General features: G+C 39.8%; 1 protein-coding gene across 1 annotated transcript in view; it reads right to left on the bottom strand.

Annotated features, from left to right (window-relative positions):
- The window catches only part of SCAPER (S-phase cyclin A associated protein in the ER), a 136,337-nt gene that overhangs the window by 74,062 nt on the left and 35,667 nt on the right, over positions 1–26,608 (bottom strand). Inside the window, exons 15-22 of the mRNA XM_058811238.1 lie at positions 26,211–26,351; positions 23,654–23,809; positions 23,376–23,518; positions 19,811–19,892; positions 19,544–19,696; positions 18,275–18,382; positions 5,065–5,201; positions 1,869–1,934 (exon numbers count right to left, since the gene is read on the bottom strand). Coding sequence (XP_058667221.1) covers positions 1,869–1,934; positions 5,065–5,201; positions 18,275–18,382; positions 19,544–19,696; positions 19,811–19,892; positions 23,376–23,518; positions 23,654–23,809; positions 26,211–26,351 — 986 coding nt within the window. The remainder of the gene's footprint in view (positions 1–1,868; positions 1,935–5,064; positions 5,202–18,274; positions 18,383–19,543; positions 19,697–19,810; positions 19,893–23,375; positions 23,519–23,653; positions 23,810–26,210; positions 26,352–26,608) is intronic.

Raw genomic sequence — 26,608 nt, 5'->3', positions numbered from 1 at the left:
ACCTTCCTCAGCAGTTTAGGAGTGATGGAAACAACCACAAAACAGGCAGGATCTGGTACAAGTTATTAGACAAATATCCCCAATCTGAAAGTTGTTGCAACTTCAGGATGAGGGTTTTTGACTCCAGCTCTTGAGACCCCACAGCCCTTTGACTGATGCTACAGACTCCCAGAGCCCAGCTCCCAGTGAGGCACACTCCCCATCTGCCCACTGGCAGAGGATGTCTCAGGAACACTAAGAACAGCCCAGGCTGCATAATCCTCTTTACTAATCTGTTTGTTTCCCCACTTCTGGCTTAGGAGTCTCTGAGGCTGGCTGTGCTTTCCTAGAGCTGCAGGAATGCAGGGAAGCTGTCAGTGAGCACCTGTGGGAGCTCCCCACTTCTCCCTCATGCTGCATTGAGAACACTGGGTCTGGTTTCTCTAGAACCTGGCTCAGCTTTCCCCTGTGCTCCCTTGTCCTGGTACCAAGGAGACAGCCAACAATCCCCATCCATCTTTGCCATGCTGTCTGTAACACTGCAGATCTCTAGAACATAACCCCAGAGGAACCTCTCCCCATTATCATATTTTCCTGCAGGAGTAGTACTAATTTACCTATTTCCTGATACATAAGACATACCTGAAATCATTACATCTTTCCCTTTCTGCTATCTCTGAACCTTTAGCAATTGTAGCTTATCTGTTCAGAGACAAAGAACACATCCTATTCAAAAGATGTAAATCACCCAGGTATTTGTACCTGATGACATTACTTGTTCTGGTTTTGCTTGTTTCTAAGTAATTTTACTGAAGGATTTTTATGAGTTGCTGAGTACTGAGCTGATATTTTCCAGGTACTACCTATCCCATCTGCTAATTCAAGGCCCACACTTTTAATGTGAAGATATAATTGAGTTCTGTCTTCCCCTCCCATTGGGTAGCACTCAATATACACTAGATTTCACCTGCCATTTTACTGCCTGCTCACTCACTCTCTTCAAAATTAGTATTCAGCACCAATTCTTGTCTCTACTGTCCTGAATCTCTGCATTTTCCAAGTCATTTGAGAATGTGTTGACCATCACAAAACTGCACAACTCTACTGGTATCCTCCCTGTCCTGCCAAGGACTGATGAAACTCCACATCTTTTCAATTTCTTAACTGTTTTGCATTTAAACTACAGCTGTATAGCCTCTTTTAAAATCTTAGGTAATAGAACTTATCAAAATCATCTTGGAAATCCAAATATTTTGCATCTTTTCCCAACTGGTTTCAATGGAATCCGAAAACAAAAGCTGAGCAATTTTCACTTTCAAACTAAGCAGAAGGAATTTGTCAGTGATCACAGATCTTGTTTTCATCTACCATCCAGCTGTTTTCATGTGTGCCTTATCCTTGATAATAAAAAGGTCCATTTTTTAAAAAGCCCAATGTCAGCCTAAGACATCTGTGCATTAAAACATCTCTGTTTCCACCACAAGTACCTTTGTCTCTGACCAAATGGAGGTCAAACATAAGATTTCCAATTCCAGAATTGCAGCTGAATTTCCACCCATCAGCCTTAAAGTACAAGACTGGAACCCTCTTGTTTCCAGGTAAGAAAAAGAGAAGTGTATGTTCTCTTTACCACTGCAGGATGATACAGAGGTATGATATACAGGTTAAGATATACAGTATCTTCAGAAAAAAAGACACATATATTGTCTTTATTGCATTTATTGAAGTCTGACCTTTTGTATCAGGGACTGATCTGTAATTCAGGATGGAAACATGCCCCAAACTGGGGGAAACCTTCCACACCTCCTCCACCAGAAATTTCAGGGGCACTTCTGTGAGAGACAGGGGGAAAAAGCCTATGTCTAAAATATATAGAGATAAATGCTTACTTGGCTTTAAATGGTGAGTCAGACACAGCATTTTTTGCTTCCATCAAGCTCTCATATTCCTTTGCCCTGGAGGAGAAAATATTCATTATTATTGACTATTGTCTAAAGTGTCCAGGATGCAAGAGCAGCAAGAGAGTTCAAGCCTTTGGGTTTTTCTGCTTCATAGTAAAGCCCAGCATTTCTGTCAATGCTGCCCTGTCATAATCCATATTCCACTGCTGCTTAACTACTGGCCATTGGCCCGTAACTATTTATGATTAACACCACTACTTTAAAATAGCACCAGTACACAAAAGTTATATTTAAGTTGACTTTTCAAATGGTAGAAAATTTCACAAGTGATATATACAACTGTAGTAATCTACTGCATATTATAAAATGATTAGTGAAATAATGCAATATAATATTATGAAAAATTTATAAATAATATTATTATATAAAATATAAATGACAGACATGTAGTGCAGACCAGATTAGTACATCAGAGAGATGACAATTAACATGCAAATAATTGGCTGTATTTGCAGGCACAGAAGCATTTTTTCTGTAACTACTGACTGGAGTGTAACATAATAAATGTTAGGTGAGCAGCACAGAAACACCTCCACCAAGGACTCCTTTACTGCTGGAAAGAGAAACACGACCTCTTTAGTGCCTTAAAAGTATTGTTTACACTGGCCATGTGCCAAAAAGCAGGAAGAGGGAGACACAACCTTTTCCCACTGCTTGTTTTCACTCCAGCCAGCCTGTGCCAACAGGTGAAATCCCTGAGTCATTCCTGGAGCAAGGCAAGACCCACAGCAACAATCCTGCACCCCATTTCTACCAGCACACATGTAAAGCAAAACTAACCCAGGCACTGCAGTGATGCAGATGCATTTCTCTCAGATACATATATTAAACCTTTCTTTATATTTTCTGTTCACCCTAATGGTTCAAGTTTCCCAAAGCTACTCAGATTTTCCTTTCGTTTGCTTCGCCATTCCAAGTTAAGCTCCACACAAATATTGTTACATCACCACCAGCTCTGATTTGTGGGTCATTAATAAAGCCATTAATCACAGCTGAATTTAGTATTAAACATAAAGGTGAAATTCCTTTATTAACCTTTTGCCTTCTTCACCAGAAACAACACATTTCAGCTTCTGTACAGACAAGTCAGTCAAACCTGAATTATCACCCCAAACCCCTGTTACTAAATGCACATGGCTGGAATGCTTTAAGTCCCCTGCAAAGCCTGGACCAAGTTCCTGCTAAGCACAGTTCTGATGCTTCCACTCAGCTTTCACCAACCCTGCTTCTCCTGTGTCACTATGCAAACATTTTCCTGCTAGCAGCACATACATGAAAACCTGAGCTAATTTACTTATCTATGTATCAGTTGTTACTGATAGCACCAGTTAAATGGCTTAGGGTTATAAATATAATTAATAAGACTAGTGAAACTTCTCAACACATCTAATATCCCACTGATCACCATTTGTCCCCTCATTCACCTCTGCCCTTCATTGCTTTGATACTGCAAGAGTGATTTAAGATCTGGAAACTCAGGAGTGTAACAGGACCTATTTGGTTGCAGTTATTATTTTTTTCCAGTTTAAAATACCACAGCTTCCTAGAAACTGAAATGAATGTGACATTTCAAGTGCTGGGGCACAAGGCATTCATTGTTACTATTTATTTTCCCGGAGAAGAGCTGCAAATATGTACTAAAACATGGTGTGTGATAATCTGATAACATCTATGAAATTCTAAATTAGCAACATCAAAATACCTCTGCTTTATATTGCTACTGGACATTTTTATTAGTAAGTCTTTTGTGTTAACATCAGAAAATCTTCTGTTTAACTCTGAGTTATCTTCAAGAACAGCAAAGCCACTGAAAACTCTAGCCAGCCTTTTACAGTAAAACCAAGCTTAATAAACATGAACTTCACAGCTCCTCAGTGTAACTTAGATTTTGAAACTTTCACTGTATTTTTCAATAGCACATCACCATTGTAAAATGATGGTCCTTTATTACTTATTACTGTTTTAATCACAATTTTTGATGACAAATATGCTGACTCACACAGCAGTCTGACACATACAAACTCAAAATGTTCTGAAAGCTTTCTCTTATTTGTGCCAACAATAAATTATTATGTCAACTTGCATTCCAGGGTCTGACAAATCTTTGCCTAAATTCAACAGAAGTCTCCCTGGAGAAATAATTAAAACTGGACCCAGGTACTGCATTAAATCAACAGGTCATATGAATAACTCTGCATCCTGAAACTTGAAGAACATTATCCAGTTCCAACAGTGACATTCAGCAAGTGGATCTGCTCAGCCAAAGAGGAAAGCAGTCAGAACAATAATACACTCTAAGAGTGTTGTGGTTTTGAAGGCTGATGTGCCTGCTAGGAGTTAATGAAACATCTCACTTTACTGTAGTTCTAAAAATCTGTGCATGCTTTTTTCTCTTATTTGAAACCCTTCATGCTTTAAAAAGGCAGAGAAAATGTGTAACAATGACTCTTACCTCGGTGAGAAGTATTTTTAGAGAGAAATGCAAAAATATGCTACAATATTCAGCAGAGCATTAACCTGAGCTGGGACCATTCAGCCATGAGGAGTGACACTGCCAGTTCATGATATAATGATGTCCTGCACATCACACTGATTTGCAGATGTCACTTTTTAGACTAAGAACAAATTGCACGTCTGCCAACTCACTTTCCACTTGAAGATATTTTTAACTTTCTTCTTGTTGTGACAGGCAAAAAAAATGATTAAATTTAGTCATGGGATTTGACACTACAGCAGGCTAACTTCTATTTGTTGATTACTATTGATTTTCTTTGATACTTCATTTAAAAATCAATAGCTAGAAAGAAAAATAGGCATGGTTTACACAAATTTAAACATGCTATTGTATGCTAGAAGAGGCTACAGTTTTGGCAGGGCACTGGCATCCAATTATGAGAAAAGCTCTTAACAGGTGAAACCAAGGGCTCCAGATCGATATTCAGTTTTCTTTCTCAATCAGAGAAAGTGGCCATAAATTAGGCTCATCAGTGTTATTTTCAAGACACTCCCAAAGCAAATAATTTTACATTTTTTCAGCCTTCCACTGCATTCACACTAGAGGACAGAAGGTAAAGTTTAGAACAAAACTTAGAAAAAAATAAAAATAAAAAGAAATTGGTACTACCTGGAGTTCATCCGTGCCTTCAGCTTTTTAGCTTTCTTTTTAATTTTCTGTTTCTCCTCTCCATCTTTTAATGGTTCCACAGGAACAGAACTCTCAATCACAATGTCCACAATGTACTTTTTTAATGACAGGTGCTCCTGCAGAAAATAACAGAATAATATTTAATGGTATAGTATGTGATGGAGATCACAGATTATCTTCCCAGGAAAAAAGAACAGTGGTGAATATTTAACTGAAGGTTATGAAAATGAAGCCCTAATTTTAAAAAAAATCTTGGCAAAGAGATTATTTCACACTAGAGAGAACAAGCTGTGCATTTTCTAAAAAGGAAGAAAAATTATTAAAAGAAGAACAATAAATAGTGTGCCTTCTTTTCAAGAAATTGTTACCTAACAAGTATGGACTCCAAGCTGACATCCTTTCTCTCCTCCAATCTGCCTTTTACAGCTACAGAAAACCTGCCCCACCAACATAACTCATTACATGAAATAAGCTAGATTTGGTTTTTATATTAACTCTTCATCAAAATCTAAACATGTCCTAATCTTCATTAAAATATATGGAAATATATGTTACTCTTCACTACTTACAACGTTACCATTTATTAATGGGACTATTACTTTTCCTCTCACATAAAAAAATTTGAATTTAGGCAAAATATTGGTAAAATTTCAGTTCCCCACAGAAGAAATGCTAAACAACCAGTTCAATGCCAGTTATTAGAACAATTTACACAATTTTTAATATCCTGAAGTTTGTATCAGTTTTCTTACAAAATACCAAATTTATTATGAAGTACAGGTGACCAGAGCTTATTAGGATAATTTATCCTTGCATATAATTATGGCCACAATCAGATGTGGCTGTTCTTTCCCTTTTGCTAAGTCCCCTTAAAATTCAAAGTAAATGGTGACGTGCTACAAAAATTTATAGTCAGTATTTTCCAAAAAACAACCTCTATGTTCTTTCATTGATCAGGAAAATACTGTGCCTGCTGAAAACAAAATAAATCTCAGTGAAATTTCCTGGAAAAAGAGCATTTAGTTTTTGGAAAGCAGTGCTGCCCTAGGAATATATATCTGGTGGAAACAGTAAATATCAATTTTAAATCATAGGAATGCAAAATGAATACTGAATTAGCAGGTCTAATTCTACTGAATGAATACTGGACATAAGAAATCCAACATTATCCTCTAAGCAAATTCTAAAGGTAATGCTGACTTTCTCTTTGCTCCTCTGCCTACCTTGGATAGGTCCCAGCACACCTGCAGAGTCTTCCTCAATGAACTGTCCACATTGTTTAAACCATACACACTGACACAGATTGCTAGAGTGGCTTGTAAGGTAATTTTACCAGCTTTTGTAGGCATTTTCCCTGTCCTTAATAGTCTCCATTTAGTTTTAGCAAGAAGGGCTCAAAAGGAAACCTTCTCAGGGTACCTCTAGAGGTTGTGCCCTTGGAGCATCACTGCAATGAGTGACTTCTCCACCAAGCTGCTGCAGTGCAGAATGAACCATCCCTGTCCTGGTTATGAACCTGCAGCTCAATTCTGTCTCATCAAAGAGATGTATCCCTTAACACCCACTTAAAAATATCTTTTGTACTAATTTTCTTTTTAAAACCAGAAATCCAGTCCTTAGGTTCAAACTGCACAGGAAACATGTGGGTTGGAGTTTGATAGTGTTAAGAAAAGGAAGGGCTTCCTCAGAAGAGACCATGCCACTGCTGCTTTGCTACAGCCTTCAGGGTACCTGTGACATCTACTGAGCAAGGGTTTTATGAATGATTCCATGGGATTTAGGATGAACATCCCTGATTTCCAAAGGGTACAGCCCAGCACCTCCAGAAGCCCGCCTCAGGTCTCTGCAGTGAGGTAACACAAAACTAACCAGGGCTGCTACTGCACTTCTGCATCTTCCTTCAACAGTGCCACTGGCATTCTGCTTCATCACATCTGTCACTGCCCCAGAGTGACAGCAGAGTGGAATAAAGCTCCCACTGCACTCTGAGATGGCCCCCACACCACCCCAGGGCAGCCACAGCAGCCACCCCAGGGCAGCTGTGACCGTGGGGTCACACTTGTGCTGGGCACAAAGCAAGGAGACAAAGCTTTGCACCCCCTGCAGACACTCATCTCTTTTTTCATCATCTTATCTGTGATTAGCTGCTGACTTTTAGAGAACTGCAGGGTTCAACAAGCACATTCATGCCCCAGGCTGTGGGGCCAGGAGAGCAGCCATGATGGTTGCACACATTTGTTCACAGGAACTCGAGCAGCTCTGTGCACCATGGTTCTCAGCGTTCTCAGCTTTCACACGGGGCACTGTGGATTAATATCAGACTTCATCCACACAGCTCATTACAGTCAGACCAGAGTAATAATACCTTGTGTCACAAAAACAATCTCCCTCTGAAGGTACAGATCAAAGCCTGGGATTATCACCGTGGGCAGACTGACACCATTCAGGTGTGAAACAAAAATAACAAATAACTTGGGATTGGGTGACAACTGGCACCTGAGGAGAACTGCTGCTACACCACCCTCCAGAGCAGGGAAAAATATTTATCAGTGTGTTTTACTGAGCTCCTACCAGTTACCTGAAAGAATTGAGGTTTTAGAATCCACCGAGTCACACTGAAGTACAGGAAGTGCAATCCTTTAAATAATTAAACTCATGAGTAATTTTACCTGCACAGCCATAGCTGGGCAGGGGAACACACCCCAAAAATAACAACCATCAGAGCATAAAAGGGAGTAAGGCCAGTGCAGTGTTTTCAAAGCAAACTTTTGCCATCCCTTCATTTAAATAAGAATGAAACTCATTCGTTTGGGGTGGGTGTATTTCTAATAAATGTTATGCAGGATAAAGGGGTAATCTGCACCTTCTGAAAGCCTTTCACTTCTTTGTAATTATTATTTTTATATAAATAAATGCTAAGTGCAGTCAGAATTTCTAAAATTAAATTAATTTATCCTCCCCCTTAAAAGCACTCTGGATTTCTTCTTATGGCAACGTGAGGGGCCATCACTGGTCTGGTCCTGCACTAGGCTGAGCACATTCTGGCCCCAAATCCTCAGATACTGGGAAAACACCAGATCTTTGGAGAATTTAGGCTTTTATAAATGCAAAACATTATAAGTAGAGGCTCTTTTTTAAGGGAAGCTGCTGTCATTATGATCTGTATTCAGCCTACCAAAACTTTTCAGCGCAGTTTTAGTTTCAGCTACGTCAATTTTAGCTGTGCAATTTCTCCAAAACCCTGTTTTAAAGGCTTATGTACAATATACTAATTTTGCTAGTTCTGTCCTAACAGAACACTTTTGATCTCAGGATTAAACCAGAGCCAGCAATGATGGTCATTCTGTACTTCTGCCATCATTTTTCATACTTGATACTCATCCTCTGAGCTGAGATCAGCAACATCACAAAGCAAGGGCTCAGCTCCTGTGAAGGTGACAGAATCTGTGCCACAAAGAGCAGGCACTGCTCTGTGCTGGGAGGTACAGCTGCAAGATACAGAAACAAAACAAGAACTGAATGCTGGCATGGATTTCCTCATGGGCACCTGTGAATGTTCCTCTCTGCTCATGTGATGATGGCTCAGTGACCCATCAGAGCAGAAATACCCCTGCTCCTTCTCTCCTGTGTTATTGCCATGCATTCTCCAAAGCTAAGAACCACTGATAAAAATCCCAAGGAATCCTGTACCTGTCTCAGGGAGAGACCCTCAGTCTCTAGCTGAAAAAGCCATGAAGTAAAATGAAGGTAGTAAACATCCACCATGGGATATTTAAGGGCATTTTGTACAGACACATGTTATTATTTAAATTTTTACAGAACACTGAAGTAATTTTTAGAACATCTGAGATAAATTTCTGTAGAAGTTTCAATAGTTTATTTACAAACAAGGTGATAAAGACTGATATTATTGCCCATGTAAAACTGCAGTCACCACAAAGCAGACAGAAATTAGATTATTTACAAAAATGTCTTTGCTATTCCTTCCTTCTCCCTCCATTCTCAACTGTTCTCACTTTTGGTCAAGTCATTGAAAATTCTGAAGCTTTCCAAATGCAACAGATGGGCCTCATCTACAAACTACATGAGAAATTGAGTTGCCAAAAGCATTAAAGCTAAAGCTAATAAGGTCACCCCTGAAGTCACATTCTTGCTGGTTATTCCTAGTCCCCTTCAACTGCCTCAACCAGACAATCTACCCTGTTAGTCTGATATCTTGAAGTTGAGAATTTTAGTTGACTAAGCACTTCTTATAACCAATGTTTTCTGTTTCTTAAATTACATGTTTACACTACAAGGATAACAGCATTATAATCAATATCCCCTGAAATAAAAGTAATTTTTTTCAGACTCCAGAACAAACATAATTGCAGTTTTCCATGGACAGTGCAGCAAATGCTACAGAATGCTGAAATGCTATATAGCTGAGCAGGGCCCAGTTCTGCTTGGATGAGGAAAACCATACCTTAAACTGGATGCTGAACCTCAGTAATTTGTATAAAATACAGCTGCACAAGAAATTTCCCAACAGCCATTCACAAGACAAATATTCTTCAGCAGCTCTCCCCATTTAGTGTCATAATTACAACAGCAGCACCCATGGATGTGTCCCTGGCAGGTGAAACCTTGGATATGTGTTTATCAAAGCAGAACACAACTGCAAAATTATGTTCCTACCCCATTTTATTTCACTGTGACACTTGGCTCTCTGTATTACATATAAGTTATTATTCATTTCACTACTAAGAAAATATTAATAGGAACTTTATTAAATTGTGAAGTGTGCCAAAGAGAATTCTTCCTAACAAAATTCCCTCCTTCTAAAATTAGAGGCAACCATAACACAAATACTTATTTCCTGTTCCTTTCTTTTTAAGTAAGTGTTGCCTTTTTATGAATTCTGCCTGGGGCATGCCTGCACAGGCAGGACAATATTGCAGCAAAGCCAGGAAAGAACACAAAAATAACAGAATAAGCAGCCTTACAGTATTTTGGCAGTGCTGGTGCAGGGCAGCCCCAGTGCAGATGATCTGAGTTATTTATCCCTGGCCTCCCTAAGCACTGAGTTCCCTGAGCACAGGCAGGGCCAGGAGGCTCTGGGATCCCTGGAGCAGGAGCAGCAGGGTGCCCAGGGGCCAAGGAGGCTCTGGGATCCCTGGAGCAGAGAAGGCAGGAGCAGCAGGGTGCCCAGGGGCCAAGGAGGCTCTGGGATCCCTGGAGCAGAGAAGGCAGGAGCAGCAGGGTGCCCAGGGGCCAAGGAGGCTCTGGGATCCCTGGAGCAGAGAAGGCAGGAGCAGCAGGGTGCCCAGGGCACTGCTGGCACCTGCTCCAAGCTCAGGAGGCAGCTCTGCAGGGGGATCCTTGGCCAGAGGGGCAGGGCAAGGCTGGCAGTGCCAAGGCCACCCAGGGCTCCTGGCCTGAGCTCCATCATTCACAAACTCACCAAGCCACAGATCTGCAAAACCTTCCTGACCATTGGACTTTCACCCAAAAAACCAAGCCAAAATGACCTTGCTGAATCTTAGAGTTTGTAGGTTTTTTCCCCGCTCTGTTATTTTTTCATTTTCATTCCCTTCTATATTTCTGGATTCTGTCCAGAACTGAAGCAGAAGTGCCAAAATACTGGAAGGCTGGTTATTCTGTTATTTTTGTATTCTTTCCAACCTTGAATCCCTAAGTTCTGAAAGAAAAGGCATTCTTATAAGTGTACTAACCCAGTTCTGCAGGCCAAGGCAACTTGAAAAACATCTGTCTCCAGCTATTGATCTAAACTGAGGCTTCAGAACTTCCAAATACTTGTTATTACTTGCCCCCTCACATCAGCATTAAAATATAAACATGAGGAAGACTATAAAGAAACACTTGTAGTAGCTTATATCACATAATAATAGCTGTCATTCATTTACCATTTTAATATAGAAAATACATATATCAAACAGAGTATTTTCCATAAAGGTAATGTACATAAGGAATATATTCTAGCAAATCAATAGGTAACTGTTCTGAAGCCTACATATATCTTTTGGATTTACATCTCTACCTGTTTCAAAATAAACAATATCCTGCAACTGCAAAAAATCATTAAAAAGTTTTTTCACAATTTATTACCAACGTCAGAAATAATTGTTTCTTACTTGTGTATATAATCACTTAAGGGATATATTTGCCAACTTTTGAAGGGTTTTTAGGGTTCACTTCTAAATCACACTACCACAGGAATATTTGTTCACGATTTTACTACATGTTTCAACAGAATTCCTCACTATTTTATTTTTTCCTAATAATCTAGGACAATATTTAATATGGAAAACAGATGCTGAAGCAGACTATGAGTTATATCAAAAGCACACTTCAATTTCAAACAATGACAGCCTGAAACACAAATGATCAGTAATTCTTCATCATAAAGAGATCAAATACTATTATAGGACCACAAGTGATGATCCACTCCAAAATATGAAGAATCATAGCAAGGAAGGTATTCCTTATTAATATGAATTAACACATGTTACTAGAGGTGCTACATGTATAAGAAACAGCTTATAATGCAATGAATTTTCAAATGTTATTTTCTCAAAACCAAGATTTTAACTATTCCCATTTCTATGCTAGACTGTACTTTAGAAGATGAGTTGAGAGCACTAAAAAACTTTTATTATTCATTCAAAACCGAAGAGTGACCTTTCTTTGTACAACTAGGCTTTCCTTGACATCTCGGATTAAGTTTTTTTTCAATGAGGGATTAATCCTGCTTTTTTCAGCATGCCCAATGGAAAACTGTTTTTACTGCTGATAGTGACTGCACATCCAGCCACCTTGCTTGTCCATGGATTCACTGACACAACAGTGTGCCACTGAGATAAATAACAAATAATATTCTTAATAGGAACTTTAAGTATTTCTTCAGATTTTTAATACCACTCCCACTTGGAACTCTAAAATGCAGGAACAGAAAGTGAAATGAAGGTGTCTGCTCTGTGTGATGAGAACTCTGCATCCTGGCCATGGGAAGCCTCCCTGCAGAGGTGGGAGGAAGGCTGGGAGGCTCTGACTTTATCATCTGGCTGCAAGGACAGATCAAGCTGAGGGGAAGGGGAGATCAGAGTCCAGCTGGACTGCCAGCAGCAGTTTCTTTTACTGGCTGTGGATATTGGAGATGCCCAAGCCAAAACCAGGAAGGGTGCAGCTGCTGGCAGTGATCTATCCCAATTAAAGGCACAGCCAATGCACGATTAATCACAGACATTTTTGCCAAGAAAAACAATACTTTATAATAAATTAAAGGTAAGAAGCTATTGCTCTGCAAAGTACAAAAAACTAGAATTGATGTATGGGGTACTGAGAGACCTTCTGCAAGCTGCAACATGGATTAGACTTTATAATCATTGATTTTTATAACAATGTCTTCCAGGACAGAATTATTCACAGCAGAATGACATGGCCAGAGCTCCAGGACTGAAAGGACCACAGGTACCATGAGGTATGAAATACCCATAAACAAAAATGAACCACAGATGCCTGGCATAATTCCACTCCTCTAGCAACACAACTCTGCTCTAAAAGACATCCTTCCTTCCTCAGGAAAAAAAAAATAATTGAGTAAAGCCAACTCAACCAGAACCTGAGGCTTTACTGGGATGGGAAGTTCTTGTTTGCAACTGATTTACAGATTGTTTCCCCTGAGCAACAGAGAAGAAAAATGGGCTACTGTTGGAGAACTATAATAAGATGCCAAGAAAAAAACTGAATCTACTATGAAGTCTGTGGATAAAGCAAACAGGAATATTGTTCTACATATGACCAAACCACATGCAGCACCATAGAGCCCAGAAATGGCTGCAACACCAGCAGGGCTGGGCCAGGGCCATCTCCCTGAGCTGGAATGGTCACAATGGAGCAGCCAAAAGCCAGGAGAGATGGAGGCAAACACCAGGGCAAGAGCAAGGCTGGGCACACTGGGCACTGACCCCCCTGTGGCTGCCCCTGGATCCCTGGCAACGCCCCAGGCCAGGCTGGATGGGGCTTGGAGCAGCCTGGGACAGTGGAAGGTGTCCCTGCCATGGCAGGGGTGGCACTGGAGGAGCTCTAGGATCCCTTCCACCCAAACCAGTCTGATTCTGTGAACACAGGTAGACATGTAACATCCATCTGAATGCTCCAGAATAAAAAAGAAAACTATTAATTGTCTATAATGGTTTTTAAAAGCCACATACCCAAAGGTATAAACCTGTCCAACTCCTCTATTAGATGAAACTAAAAATGTGACCCTGCTTAGTATTATTACTTTGCATTTTGTTTAATCATATCTTTTAGACAGGCTACCAAAGGAGTCCATAAAACACCACTCTTCATTTAAATACAAGAACTTGAAAACACTCTGAATCAGAAACAAAAACAAAAGCATTTTTTCAATACTGCAAAGGCTAAAGCAACATAACAATAGTGATATATAATTTAATTGGAATGAAAACATAGAGTATTCAAAAAAAAAATTAGCAAAATCCTGGCACCACCATGTGTCTGGACAAGAAAAATCCTTGTAAATACAGACGAAGAGAACAAGGGTCAGACATTAAGCTATTGCCACATTGCCACATCCTCCCTCAGTAGTTTCATCTGCAAGAAATAATGGGAGCAGCACACACCTCTAGGAAAACAGCTCCTTGCTCCTAAAATCTAAAAACCTTTCAGAACTTCCAAGTGCTGTGAACAGGAGCTGTGGCTGTGGGTGGTGCTGGCTGCAAAGCTCACCTGGCTGGCACAGCACAGCTCCCAGCACCCCCAGCCAGGGCTCAGGGCTTTACGTGGGGCATGGCCAGCACAGGAGGCACTCTGTAAATCAGAGCTGGGCACAGCTGGGCCAGGACAGCTCCCACTGCAGCCCCAGCCACTCTCCACAGGCAGCTTTAGTCACTGGCCAGCAGCTTTTTTTAAAGGAACCTGTGTGTGGGCTCCAGCAACCAGGTCTTTATATAAATCCCCAGATTTTAACACTGTCAGTCTTCAGACAACAATCACCTCTCTGCTCCATCATGGGATTATGTTCTCATTTGATCTAAATGCACCTCTTAGAAGTCCTTTGTTGCCTTTATATAATGACAAAAGAATCAGTTTTCTCTCCTGATAAGAAAAAGCACATTTTTCACATAGGCAAACAACAGTTCATTAATATTCCTCCATCCTTCTTTGGAATACATAAAATTGTAGCATGCACCTTATATAAATTAACCAAACCCTGCCAAGTTATCTATGGCATCTGGTTTTTAGAAGAGCTTTTCACTTATTAGAAACATTCATAGACCACATGGAATGACATGATTTATATTCTGAAAGTCCCTTTAAACCATGGCATTTAAAGGCCAGGAGATACAGAGAGAGCTGGGACAATGGTTCAAAGGGAGCTCTTGGGTGTATTTCTCCAAACAAACCAGGAGGCACAAGAAAGGCAAAGGCAAAAGGGAAAGCAGAGGGGCATTAAAGTGCCTAAAAAGTGCCTGTAGCTCCTAAAATCTGTAGAAGAAAACGTCTAGAAGGTCCTTGCAGAGACTCCTCAGCATAATGAAATCACCAGGTGTTGTCCTGTGGCTTTTGCAGGCACCTTTTCAGTGAGGCCTTTGTGCCACACAGGCTTTCATTCAGCAAAGCAATTAGTCAGGACTACCAACATCCTAATTGATTCCAGTGAAGTCAATGAAAGCAAATTGCTTACACTGTTTACATCCTTTGCTGGACTAAAAGCAAGGTGGATGTTGAGAGAGGGGACGGGAAATCAATAGCACAGAAAATGGCACTGCAGAAGCAGGAGAAGCTGAGAGTTTGATGGAAGCAGCCAGGCACTTATCAGAGAGATAATGTAGGCAGCAGGCTCTTACTGCACTGGAGATAATGCTGAAAGGATGTGGGCCAGTGGGAGCTCTGAGAGCTTCGGAAATACACTGAAGATGATTTTCAGCCTGCTGCCAGTTTTACCACCTAGGTGAATTAATGTATCTGCAAGAGGCCAGACAAAAGCAAAGTTACAAAGAAGTAACCAATGTGAACAGAACTTAATTTGCTTCCACAGGATAACACTTTTAGAAAACCAAGAGCTGCTTGCTGTAAGAGAAAGCTACAAATGTTTCAGCTGCAGAGTAATAAAGCCCCAAATAAAAAAAACCCAAAAGGCTGACGTGCAATGAAGCTGCCACACAATCTGAGAATGAACTCCATGCTTTTTTCTATTTTGTATCTTCATTCACAGCAAAACTATTTTCTTTTCACATCCACAAATGAATTCACCTTCCTGACAGTGTAATCCCAGTTGTCAGCCTCTGCACCAGACATGCTGGAATTAAGCACAATAAGCACTTAATGCCAAACCAGGGGGACATTGCTCCAACATGAAGTCTGCTTTTACTTCTGAAAATGTCTCTAAAATTACAGAATTTATAGACATTACAGCAAAGAGAAAACCCCTAGAATACAGCAGCTTCTTTTTATTTCTGGCAAGATCAACTCCTACCACCCAACTGGCCCAGAGGAATCAGTGTCCATGACCATTAAGAAGTTTTTAACTTTTTGCTTACAGTCAAATTAACCAAGAAAAATCCTTACTGTGTGAAGAAAAATTATACAATCATTTGCTTCAATCAGCTTCCAAAGCCTTGAGGACACACCTAAATCTGAGGTACCAATATGGACAAAATTAAAGTATTTCAAATCTTGTGATTTCCCAAGTAATAGTAAAGAAATTCTATTATCAGATTAAAATTTTATAAAAGCTTTCTTTCAGGCAGCTACCTAATATACTGAAGAGGCTGAACACAAAATGAGTCAAAGATCAAGAGTAAGTTATCTGAGGTGTCAAGTGCATAAGGTTAAAGGTGAAATTTTATTAGGTCAAAGGTGATATAAATAAAATGTTTTATGTCAAAGAAGAAGGGTCATACACAAGACATATATAATCTAAAGACATCACAGATGACAAGTAATAATTTTAAGTAGCACAAGTGTGTTCTCACTAGAGTTACCTTCACTGACTGAAAAATTGAAATGAGTGATAAACAAGTAACTGTGACTATTACAAAGCTCCCTGGAGTATGGGTTCACTTCTGTATAAAACTTGGGAATTTTTTTCTCAAGTATTTTAAAACTTGAGGAGTTACTGAATGCTTTAGTTGTGATGTTGGCATTAACTATGCTTGCTGAATAAAGGGATTCCCAAGCAGATTGCTCTGGTTAGTAAAACTGCTTTCCTCCTCCACACTGCCAGATCTATAAGGAGCATCTTACTACTGCTCTTTCAACAGAAAAAAAAAAAAAAAAGGTAATAAAAAGCAGAGAAGGCCTCAGACCTGGAAAATTTCAGGTTACAATAATATAGCTCAGAATTTTATACTTGAACTAAGTGAAATTTAGCCATGAATAATATATAAAATACCTAAGAATGGAGGCATCCATACATTGCCAGTATGCCAAATACTATGCACCATCCTGATGAAGGATACTGGAATCTGCTGTAGTAACTCTCAAGCTGTTCATTCAGTTAGAATTGTTCTCTCCTTTCTCTCTTGCACTATGCATTATTCAAGAAATACATACATTTAACCTTCATTCTTAAATGCTCATCAAAATGTTTTGCTGAGAAACCCTGGATTTAGGCACAAAAATCAGGATCTTTGTGCCCTCTAGTGGAACTTCTGTTTCCCCAGCTGGGTGCAAAGGCAGCTGTCAGTACCTGACTGTTCTCCAGAAACTGGAATTGTTCAGCTACCCAATGAGATGTGGAGAGTGTGGAATGCCCAGTCACAAGGAAATCCAGTCCAGTGTTCCTCCAGACTCCTCTGAGCCAGCTGCCCAGCAAGAACCACACTACAGTGGCCAGACAGGTACCAGCAAAGGCCAGAGAGATCCCAGAAAAGGTCAATCCATACCTGGGAGTGCCCACAACAGGACAGATTCTGGGAAAGCTCACTGCTGGTATCTCCAGGCAAACAGGTGCAGTATGGAAATTTCTCACATATATACACCAGCAAGTCTGGTACCTAAAATCCAAATACAAAACCACACAACTCCCACTAACCACTGTCCAAGAGGAAGAAAGAAACTGAGAAATCAGTTTAGGTACTTTCACTATAGCTGGGAAGGGGCAGGAAAGTGCAACTCCACAAATATTTATTCCTCCAGACTACTGTGCCTCTCCAGTTATCTTTTTCTGCTTTTTCAGTGATAATCACCTCTGTGCATTCCAGTACTTCAGAGACCTAAACTCTCCAAAGCTTTTTAAAAAGGAAAACATGTTACAATGAGATGTAAGAAGTTGAAAATGAAGAGAAGATTTCAGTAAATAAAAATAGTAAAAGACATGTGAAATAAAGTGAAAAATCAGAACTACTGGACAGTGCCATCTGAATCAGCCTGGCTAGAAACAGATTTCCAAATACAAGTTCAATCTGAATCGGGGCTGAAGAACTGGCTTGCACACTATTTCCTCCTAAAACCTGACAGATATAACAGAGGGGCATTAATAAATTTTTTGGATGTGGCAGAACCCAAATTCTCATTAAAAAGCCCTTGACTTAATCCTGTAGTTGAATTCTGGCAGCAGCAACAAAAAATTACATGAGACAACTATGCAGATGCCCTTTCTACAGAGGAGGAGCCTCTTGGTAAAGCATAAAATCCTCAGTGCTTCCTCAAAATCACTCTACATGCCAACTCTTCTAAAGAAGCTACTGAAAAACTATTACTCCTCTTAGCAACATTAATACTTCCAAAACGTTTCAAATCTTACATTTTGAAGTAATTTAGCACTACAGTTTTCAGCATTATGGACCTTGATGCACAGGATAGCACACCTGCTCACCTAGAAAAGGACTAAGAGATTTTCAGCAACAAGAAGGAACAAAGAAAATAGCAGGATGGTGTCAACTGTAATGTATACGATTTTTAGGATGAAAAGATAAATGTAGTGACATGAAAAATGCCTTAGATTAATTGAAAAGCAATTTCATAAACAATCAACTTCAAATGGCAATTGCCTGCAGTATGTCAATGCACTGTTTCTTTCACTGCTTTTCATTGGTAGTCTGCCTTGATCCCCAAGCTAACAGAAACACTTTTGTTCAACTCCTTTTCCAAGACTTGCATAGCCTACTGAGCTGAATGGCATTTAAAAGTAGTAATACAGATAAAATAGCAGAAAACTCACCACTTCTTCATCTGAAAGCTCTCGTCCTTGTATGCTACTGTTTTCTCTCACAGCTTGTTGGTGCTTTTTCCCTTTAATGTGGCTGAAAAGATACACTTCTGATGAAATCTGTAATGATAATAATTTAATAGTTATTTTTCCTTTGCAAATTCAATAATATTTAAATAACAGCACTTTAAACATAATATAAAACACGCCAATTTGTCAGGGGTGTATTCAGAAATTCAAGTACAGTACTTTACTCCTTTACTCCTCAAGCTAATTTATATAAACATCTTTTATGCAAGAGTTAACAGTAAATTACAGAATGATTTGCTAGCCAGCAGTGTAATAATAGATAAATAAATATGTTAGGCTCTGCTTTCATTTTCACTTCAATCTAATTTTATATATTGGAGTTTCATCCTGAAATGCAAGCTCAGTGAATACACTAGACTCCAGCCTGCTGAGCCCGAGTTTCTGTTCCAGCACTGCCTGAGGTGATCCCATGCAATCTCGCCTAATGCAGCAATTACAGAGAAATAATGCTCAGTGGCATGTAGGACTCTGATAATGCACAGACTCTGCAAAGCAGTGACAGAGTTATCAGCAGGAGATCTCCCAGCTCTGGCCCAGTGGCTGTGTGGCTTCTCTCCCCCACCATTCCTGGGACAGGGAGGGCAGCACAGGCAGAGAGCCCCAGCTGAGGTTGGGACACTGCCAAGCAATGTCCTTGGCTTCCAACAGAGACCAAAAAATCAGACACCAAAGGGAGAGAGGAGACAAAGAGAACACTCCTTTTCCTGTCCAACACTTTCAAGCGCCCAACCAAACTCAATTCAAGAACTTCTTGAGCTTGATGTGGTTTCTCTGTGAATTTCAGTCCAACTACACTTAACCAATCAGCCCCTGAACTCACAGGGAATGCAAATACCCATAGCATCTCACAACAAGGTGTTCCAGCTCAGCTGCCTGCTATGTAAAGAATCACATTCTTTACTTTGCTTTAATCTATCTTTACCTCCTTCCATCTGATGCTCCTGAGTTCTTGCTTCTCTCAGCAGACAGCCAATAACTGAACACTGCCCAGAGTCTCCATTCTACCCACAACTCTACAGCTCTTTGAAATCTTCCCTAACCCACCTGACTCATGGACAGAAGAATAAGATGTACTTTTTACAAAAGCAGAGCAGGGATACAGTAAATGTGCAAGTGAGTGAAGCAGAACTTGTAGCTTCATGCCTTGGGTTTGTCCTGCAATTCCAGCAGTGTCCCCTCTGCCCAACTCACCATGACATTGCACAATGAGCACTGCTTCTTTCGCTCATAGGGGGTGAGCTTTGGTGCATAGTCAGTATTAGCATGCCTTCCACTACTGAGTTCAGCTGCTTTCTCTTTTCTCTGTTCAATTTGTTCCATGTGCCTTCTAATACTTTCATCATGCTGAATGGAAAATAAACAAAGCAATGAAGAGAAAATACATTGAATGACAGCAAATGGAATTGAACTGTGCAAAGAAATATTGATGTATTTTTCAACTAATGTATCTTTTTATACCTTCAGTTGAATCTTCTTCTGCAGTTCTTCCATGGCTTCTTGCTGAGCTGCAGTAAGAGCTGCCAACCTCTCTTCTCGATCTCTAACCAAAGGATAGTAAGTACAGGGAGAATTTGTATCAGAGTAAAGCATGAGTAATACTGACACATTTATGGCTGGAATGCAGAACAAGAAAACCCAAACATGAAATTGAACATGATTCAGTAGAAAAGAAAAACAACAAAAAACAACTTAGAGAATGTGGATGTTTTCATTTGAAAGACTTAATAACACTTGAATCTTTGCAGCAGAACCAGGATCACAGCTCAGTCCCAACCAGAGCAGTGATAGCCAAGAAGATGCCACAAAAGAGTGATGACTGTGATACCTTGTCACCACTTGCATTCTTCAGCCAAGGGCTGCAGCCACTGAATCAATGAGGAAGAGCAGATGACACTGTGAAAAGCCCCCTTTGCAACACTCAGGGCAGTGCTCTATAAATTGGTACAAATTTAAATATAGAAACTCCCAGAGAAAACTCTGACCAACAGCATCACCCTGTTGAACAGATTGAGATTTTTTTTTTTTCTAAGAAAAGAACAAGGGGTGTAACTTGACTTGTAACCATGACCATTAAGCAAAAACCCACAGGCAGAAGTTTCATCAAGAACAACTTTCCAGTAGTCAGTAAGCCAAGGGAGCAACTAAATCCTAAAGGGGAAGAAAGTCAGCTACTCGTGCTGTTTATACAAACAAAATTTGTAAAATGTGATGGGAGAGAAGCCTGGCAGCTCTAAAGTGCCAAAGACATAATGAAGGCTCTGGGTAAAACTGAGCTATGCAGGAATGAACCAAAGCCATCAGCCATCTTTTCAAAAAGCATTCCAAAATTAAAGGAGCCTGAGTGCCAAAACTAGAGAGCCTGACATAAGGACTATTATCCAAACAGCAATGGATTTTGTCATGTGTGGATTCCTGTTTGTCTGGCTTTTTAAACAGAAATCTGACAGAAAGAAACAAGATCAGCTCCATAAATGCAGAAGTAACATTTTTAAAACAAAAAGCCACAGGAAATATAAAAGTGGATAGGAAAGAAGACAGCACAGGAAGTAAATCAAATGATAAACACTAAAAATTGTTCTTTCAGAGAGAAAAAGTGAACTCTTCCAATCACTGTGGGTGTGGGAAGGGTGGGGAGGAGATTATGAATGAGAAGCATTAGGTACTTTATGTGTTATCATCCCTGAGGTACAGAAGGGAAACCTGAACCACAAGCTAATTTGAGTTGTTTCTTTCAGTCTGCATTTTTACATATTTGCTTAATGCTACAAACTACAACAGATTATCACCATTTCACACTTTGGGCTAATAATGTTTTGTCTTTGAAACAAAATTTTCAAGTTTCCATTTATAGAGCATCAACACAACTCCTGCACAAGCCTTTCTGAAAAGCATTCTTTTTCCATGGTTAGGATATACATTCTATGTGGTTTATACAGTTTTATGATTTCTATTGACAAGAACAACAATTACTGTATTGTGGATTTCAACTCTCTGGAACATATAATACTTTCAAATTACAACTAAAGCTTTACTGGAAACAAGTTAAAGGCAGAGGGGCTTTTGAAGTCAGTTTTAAGTACACTATTCCATTCATACAGATGTTTTAATCACCCCCAGATGCACATGGTAAAACTTATACTGAAGGAACTTTAAGCAGATATTGCAAAAATCACTCATTCCAGCCAGTATTAAATCTTCAGGATACAAGCCAAATCCTAGCTGCAGGAAAAAACCCAACAAAACACCAAGTGGTATCTCCAAGGTTCCACCAAATCATTCTACAATCCAGGACAGAAGGGACAGGACAGCCAGATTCCTGTCAAGCTCATCCCTCCCTGAGCTCCTAACCCAGGACCCTGAGTCCTCCCCTCACTCTGCTATGGCAGAGAAACCTCAGAACTGTTATTAGGGGATGTAATGACTGACAGAGCAGAATCACCACAGTGTAAGGCACCACATGCATTCCTTCCTACTCTTTCCCAAAAGTATTTAAAAAAAAAAAGGAATAGAAAAAAAGAAAAAAAATCTCTCATGTCATCAGTATCTGGGCAAAGAAAACAAAAGAAAAACAAGTGCAAGCGCGGTACTGCAATTTTAAGTACAAAGGGTTAAAAATTGAGTGTAAGAGCAACAAGCAGAGATTTGCTGACACAATAGCAACAGAAGGCAAATGGAAACTGCTTCTCCTTACAAGTCATAAGGAAATTAATGGGGTGTAACAGATGGATGGGGCAGATTTAACACTGATTAAACTCAAAGAGCAAGGAATTTTCTGCTCGAAGATTTTCAACAGGATCTAACTGTGGAAAGCCTTAAAAGACAAAGATGTCAGTAGGGCAACTATCAGCCATTTGCTTACTTTGAGGGTTTCTTCAAATTTCAGAAAGATGTAGAAGCCTTACACATGCAGGGTCTATCTTCCCAAAACAGCATAACCAAATTCTCCATTAGTCCTAATCTTCCTAAGTATTTGTAAATGAGCGTAAGATCCTGAAGGATCCCTTGCAACCCACTCAACCTCAGGTGATTTTGGCTCAATACACTGAGGAAAGCTCCATCAAGTCCCAGCAAAGGCTACAGAGCCTGCCCAGAATTCATTACACTTTTAATGGAAAGCTGAATCTCTTTATGATGTTGCTCAGGATTTCAGAAGATGAAAGCTGGTCAATACATTTCTGAATATTTTACTTAGGGGAAAAAATCCTCTTTGTGACAATTTTGAAGAAAACAAGCCATGACATTAAAAATGTATCAAGAACCATTAGTAAACACCCATCATAGAAAAGACCTTAACTTTTACCAAGGTTTTAAGGAATGCTTGCAGCAGGGGAACTGCAGGAAAAGAGGGAGAAATAGGAGGTGAATACAAAGAGAATTTGGTAAATCAAACAAGTAGAAATTATCAGACTGCATCAGATTGGAAAGTAAACCTGTCTTGCACACGAACATTCATTCTCCCTGCACCTAAAAAGGAAGAGAGAGAAGAGCCCGTGTGAAGTCCCCTTTATGAACTTTTAATTATGGGCAAAACTATAAACCAAGTAGTTCACAGGCAGCAGAATCAATGAAGCATGATTTCCTGGCTGTGTGCTTCACAAATGCAATCTTTGGTGTCTACAACAATGTGAAATCAAATTGATGCCAGTAAGCCCAAAAGTTTCTGGAGAGCGGAGGAAATGGAGAACATGGGTACATAAATCTTGTTTCCTTTGAAAACTAAGGTGAAATATGAAAAAGGCAAATTCTTACAAGGTCTTGTCTGCAATAAAACTAAGATGAATATAATAAAATACAGTCTTACAACTTATATTGTGCATGTATGTAAGGAATACAAAAACATAATGCAGAATTTATGATGACTGACCTGATTTCTTCTTTCAAGCCATTTATCAAGCATCCTTATTAAAGATACTTTTTAAAATCCTAAGCCTGACACCCCAGGAAGGTATTGCTGTTGCAGAGAAGGTGCAGTTTCTGGGGAGGACAATGGTGAAGGGAACCAAAGAAACAATTGCAAAGTTACCTGGCTCTCTCCCGTGCTGCATCTTCTCGTGCCTTTTCCTTCTCCTGCCTCTGCTGCTCAATCCGTGCCTCCTGCTCCTTCCTCTTCATCAGCAGCTCCTCCACCCGGGCCTGCCGCTCCGCTTCCAGGGCTCTCTTGCGCTCCTAGCCAGGGAAAAGCGAATTTTTTACTCATGAAACACACAGGAATTAGGAGAAGCTGTACTTGAATGTCTGCAGAGCCAAAGTGAAACACAGAGCTGTATTTCACTGTGCCCTGCAGCTCCAGACCTGTCCTACCTGCACTGCCTCGTCCCGTGCCTGCTTCTCCTCCTGCCTGCGCTGCCGCTCCTCCTGCAGCTCGTTCAGGCGCTGCTCGTACTCCTTCAGCTTGTTCAGCACGTCGTGCCGCTTGTTCTGAGCCTCCAGGGTGTTTATAAAAGCAATTTCATTGACCTGAAAACAAGCAGAAAGGGTCAGAAAACACCCCAAAAGTTGAAATAGGTTTCATCTTGGGGAATTTCATCCATTTGTTAACTATTCACTTGATAATTAAACTGTAAACTATAAGTAGTAAACTGGAGGGACATTTCTCCAGAATGAGTTGGAAAACTTGAGAATACGTCTTTAGGCTTTGTAATGATTTTTTACTGTTTTGTTTGTTTTAACCAAGACAGCCCATGGATTATAAAAAGAAAATTTGAATTGTATCAGAGAAACAAGAAACTTTGGGTAAAATACAGAAAATTTCTCTCAATTCTGTTAGCATCGAGACTTCATCAGTCCATTCTCTCAGTCAACAGGGCCTGAATCTTCTAATCCTTGAAGCTTTCTTCACTGTAATAAATGTGTAATATTAAAACCCAGATAGATTAATCAGTAAAATACACAAGTGCTAGTAGAATCCAACGGGGCTTTTGAGCTAACTTTAAATACATGTGAACTTACTGATCAAAAAAGTGTAAGTATACATAGTGTGAATAATAAGAAAAAACCAAACAGGCTCATGGTCTAATATTTCTTATCCATATAGCCTGTTTCATGAACATGTATTATGTTTTTCAACCACAGGACAGTGCAGTACATAAGAACAAAAAAATAGTAAGAAAAGGTCAGCTAAAAAGAACTTCAATGTGTACACTAAATAAAACAGGTAAAGAGAACACATATGGTCAGACAAAAACAGATCATGAAAAAGAGTGGTAGGATTATGTTTGTAACTTTGTTTACTGACTAGAATCCATTTACAGGATGGCTTTTACAGGTCAGTAAACAAGCAAGCACTGGGTATTTAGATAACCAACTGGGCAGCAACAGTTACCATGGTCTGCAGCTATCCTACCCAGCAGCTATTTCTCTAAAGCCTTCTGGCCCAATTAACCTTGATTTCCAGAAAACAAGAACCTCATGAGCCAGCAGATCCCACACAGTTAAACACACAATATTTGAAACATCTGCTTATCTGGGGAACTATGGCAAGTGTGATTTAGTTAGCACAATTACAGAAGTCACACTGGTGTAATGGAATAGTAATCAATGTATGGCAGACTGAATTAGGTAGTCTAGAAATCCTTTTAATCCAAGAGAGAAACAGCAACCAAGTAAAAAAGTGCAATCAGTTTTGTTGTGCTTATCTTGAAACACAAATGAACAGCTGCATCAATCACAGCTGAGACAGATGCTCATCATATAATGAAACAGTTTCATGTATCTTCACTTGGGAAAAACAGACTTTAAAATAAAATACTTCATTTCTGTTATGCTGCTTTTGGCTGGGATAGAGTTAATTCTCTTTGCAGTAGCTAGGATGAGACTATGTTTTGGATTTGTGCTGGAAACTGTGCTGACAACACAGGGATATTTTAATTACTGTTGAGCAGGGCTTGCACAGTATCAAGGCCAAGGGACCAAAAGGATATCTGAGACCACAGGACATCAGCACAGCAACAAAACTGGGGAGAGGTTGGTGTGGGGCCACTGCTCAGGGACTGGCAGTTGTTTCTTTTGGCATCACTTGTCCTTCTTTATCATTTATCCCTCTCTTTTTTATATTCCTTTTTCTTTGAACTGATTTTTTCCCATCCAGTTATTAAACTGTTTCTGTATCAACCCATGAGATTTCTTACCTTTACACTTCTGATTCTCTCTTCCCCCACCAATCCCATGGGACAGGAGGCAGAATAAGTGTGTGGTTGTGTGGTGCTTAGCTGCTAGCTGGAGTTAAACCACTAAAAATTTCAGCAAAGTAGTATGAAGGAAGCAAACCAAAAAGCATCCCTCTAGTGACTGCCTTATGGCATTATGTATTAAGTCAGAAGAGCACTAAATATACTTAATTTAGAATAGCTGCCACATACTAACTACAGGTCTCTGTCTATTCCCAGCTGCTCAACAACATCAGTGGTACAAAACACAGCAACACAACTACTGTTCAAGGACACAGAATGCTGGATCTGGAAAGGCTTTTTAATAAATGAGAAGAAAAACGAGCTCCCCCATGGAGCTGGAAAAGCAGAGAATTGATCATCAGATCTTCCAGTCCTTCCAGGACTAGGTATCACCAAAAATGCTGCCACACTCTGTGAGGAACAAAAGCAGCAAGATAATGATCAGCTCTTTCTTTCAACCCATCTTTTCTCCCACACCAACCCACCATGATGTCTAACAACAGCTAATTAATTTTAAGTTGTATTAGAGAAAAGTGCACCATTTAGACATCAGCATTTATCTGCTTCATGGCTCACAGGATTCGTGTCTAAACTGCACTGTCCTTCACAAACTACTTCAAAGCACTCTGAGTACAACATTTACAAGAGCATAACTATTAAATAGTTCCTTTGAAAACAAAGTCACTCACCTTAGCTTCTTCCTCTTGTGCTTTTTTCACAATTGCTTGTAGCTGCACTTCACGTTTGAATTCTGCATGGAGTAACTTCTCCTCCATCATCCTGCGCCTTTGATCCAACAATTCTTCTTTCCATTTCCTCACATCTTTCTCCTACACATAAGGAGTCAATTCATTACTAACACAATATCTGACAACAGGGCCTGAATCTTCTAATCCTTGAAGCTTTCTTCACAGTAATAAAGTATTTTCATGCCCTACACAAAGCCTGCCTTAAGTTTAACTCCAAGTACACTGCTTCAGTTTGGTGAGTTTTACCATTTCTGTTGAATACATGCAACACATTTCTCCTCCTGTCATACCCTCCCTGAATCTGAGATTGTCTCCTATAAAATAGTCAAGAAGTTCAT

The sequence above is a fragment of the Ammospiza caudacuta genome, chromosome 10 (assembly GCF_027887145.1).
Source record: "Ammospiza caudacuta isolate bAmmCau1 chromosome 10, bAmmCau1.pri, whole genome shotgun sequence".
NCBI lineage: Eukaryota > Metazoa > Chordata > Aves > Passeriformes > Passerellidae > Ammospiza > Ammospiza caudacuta.
This window is presented reverse-complemented; position numbering and strand designations above follow the sequence as displayed.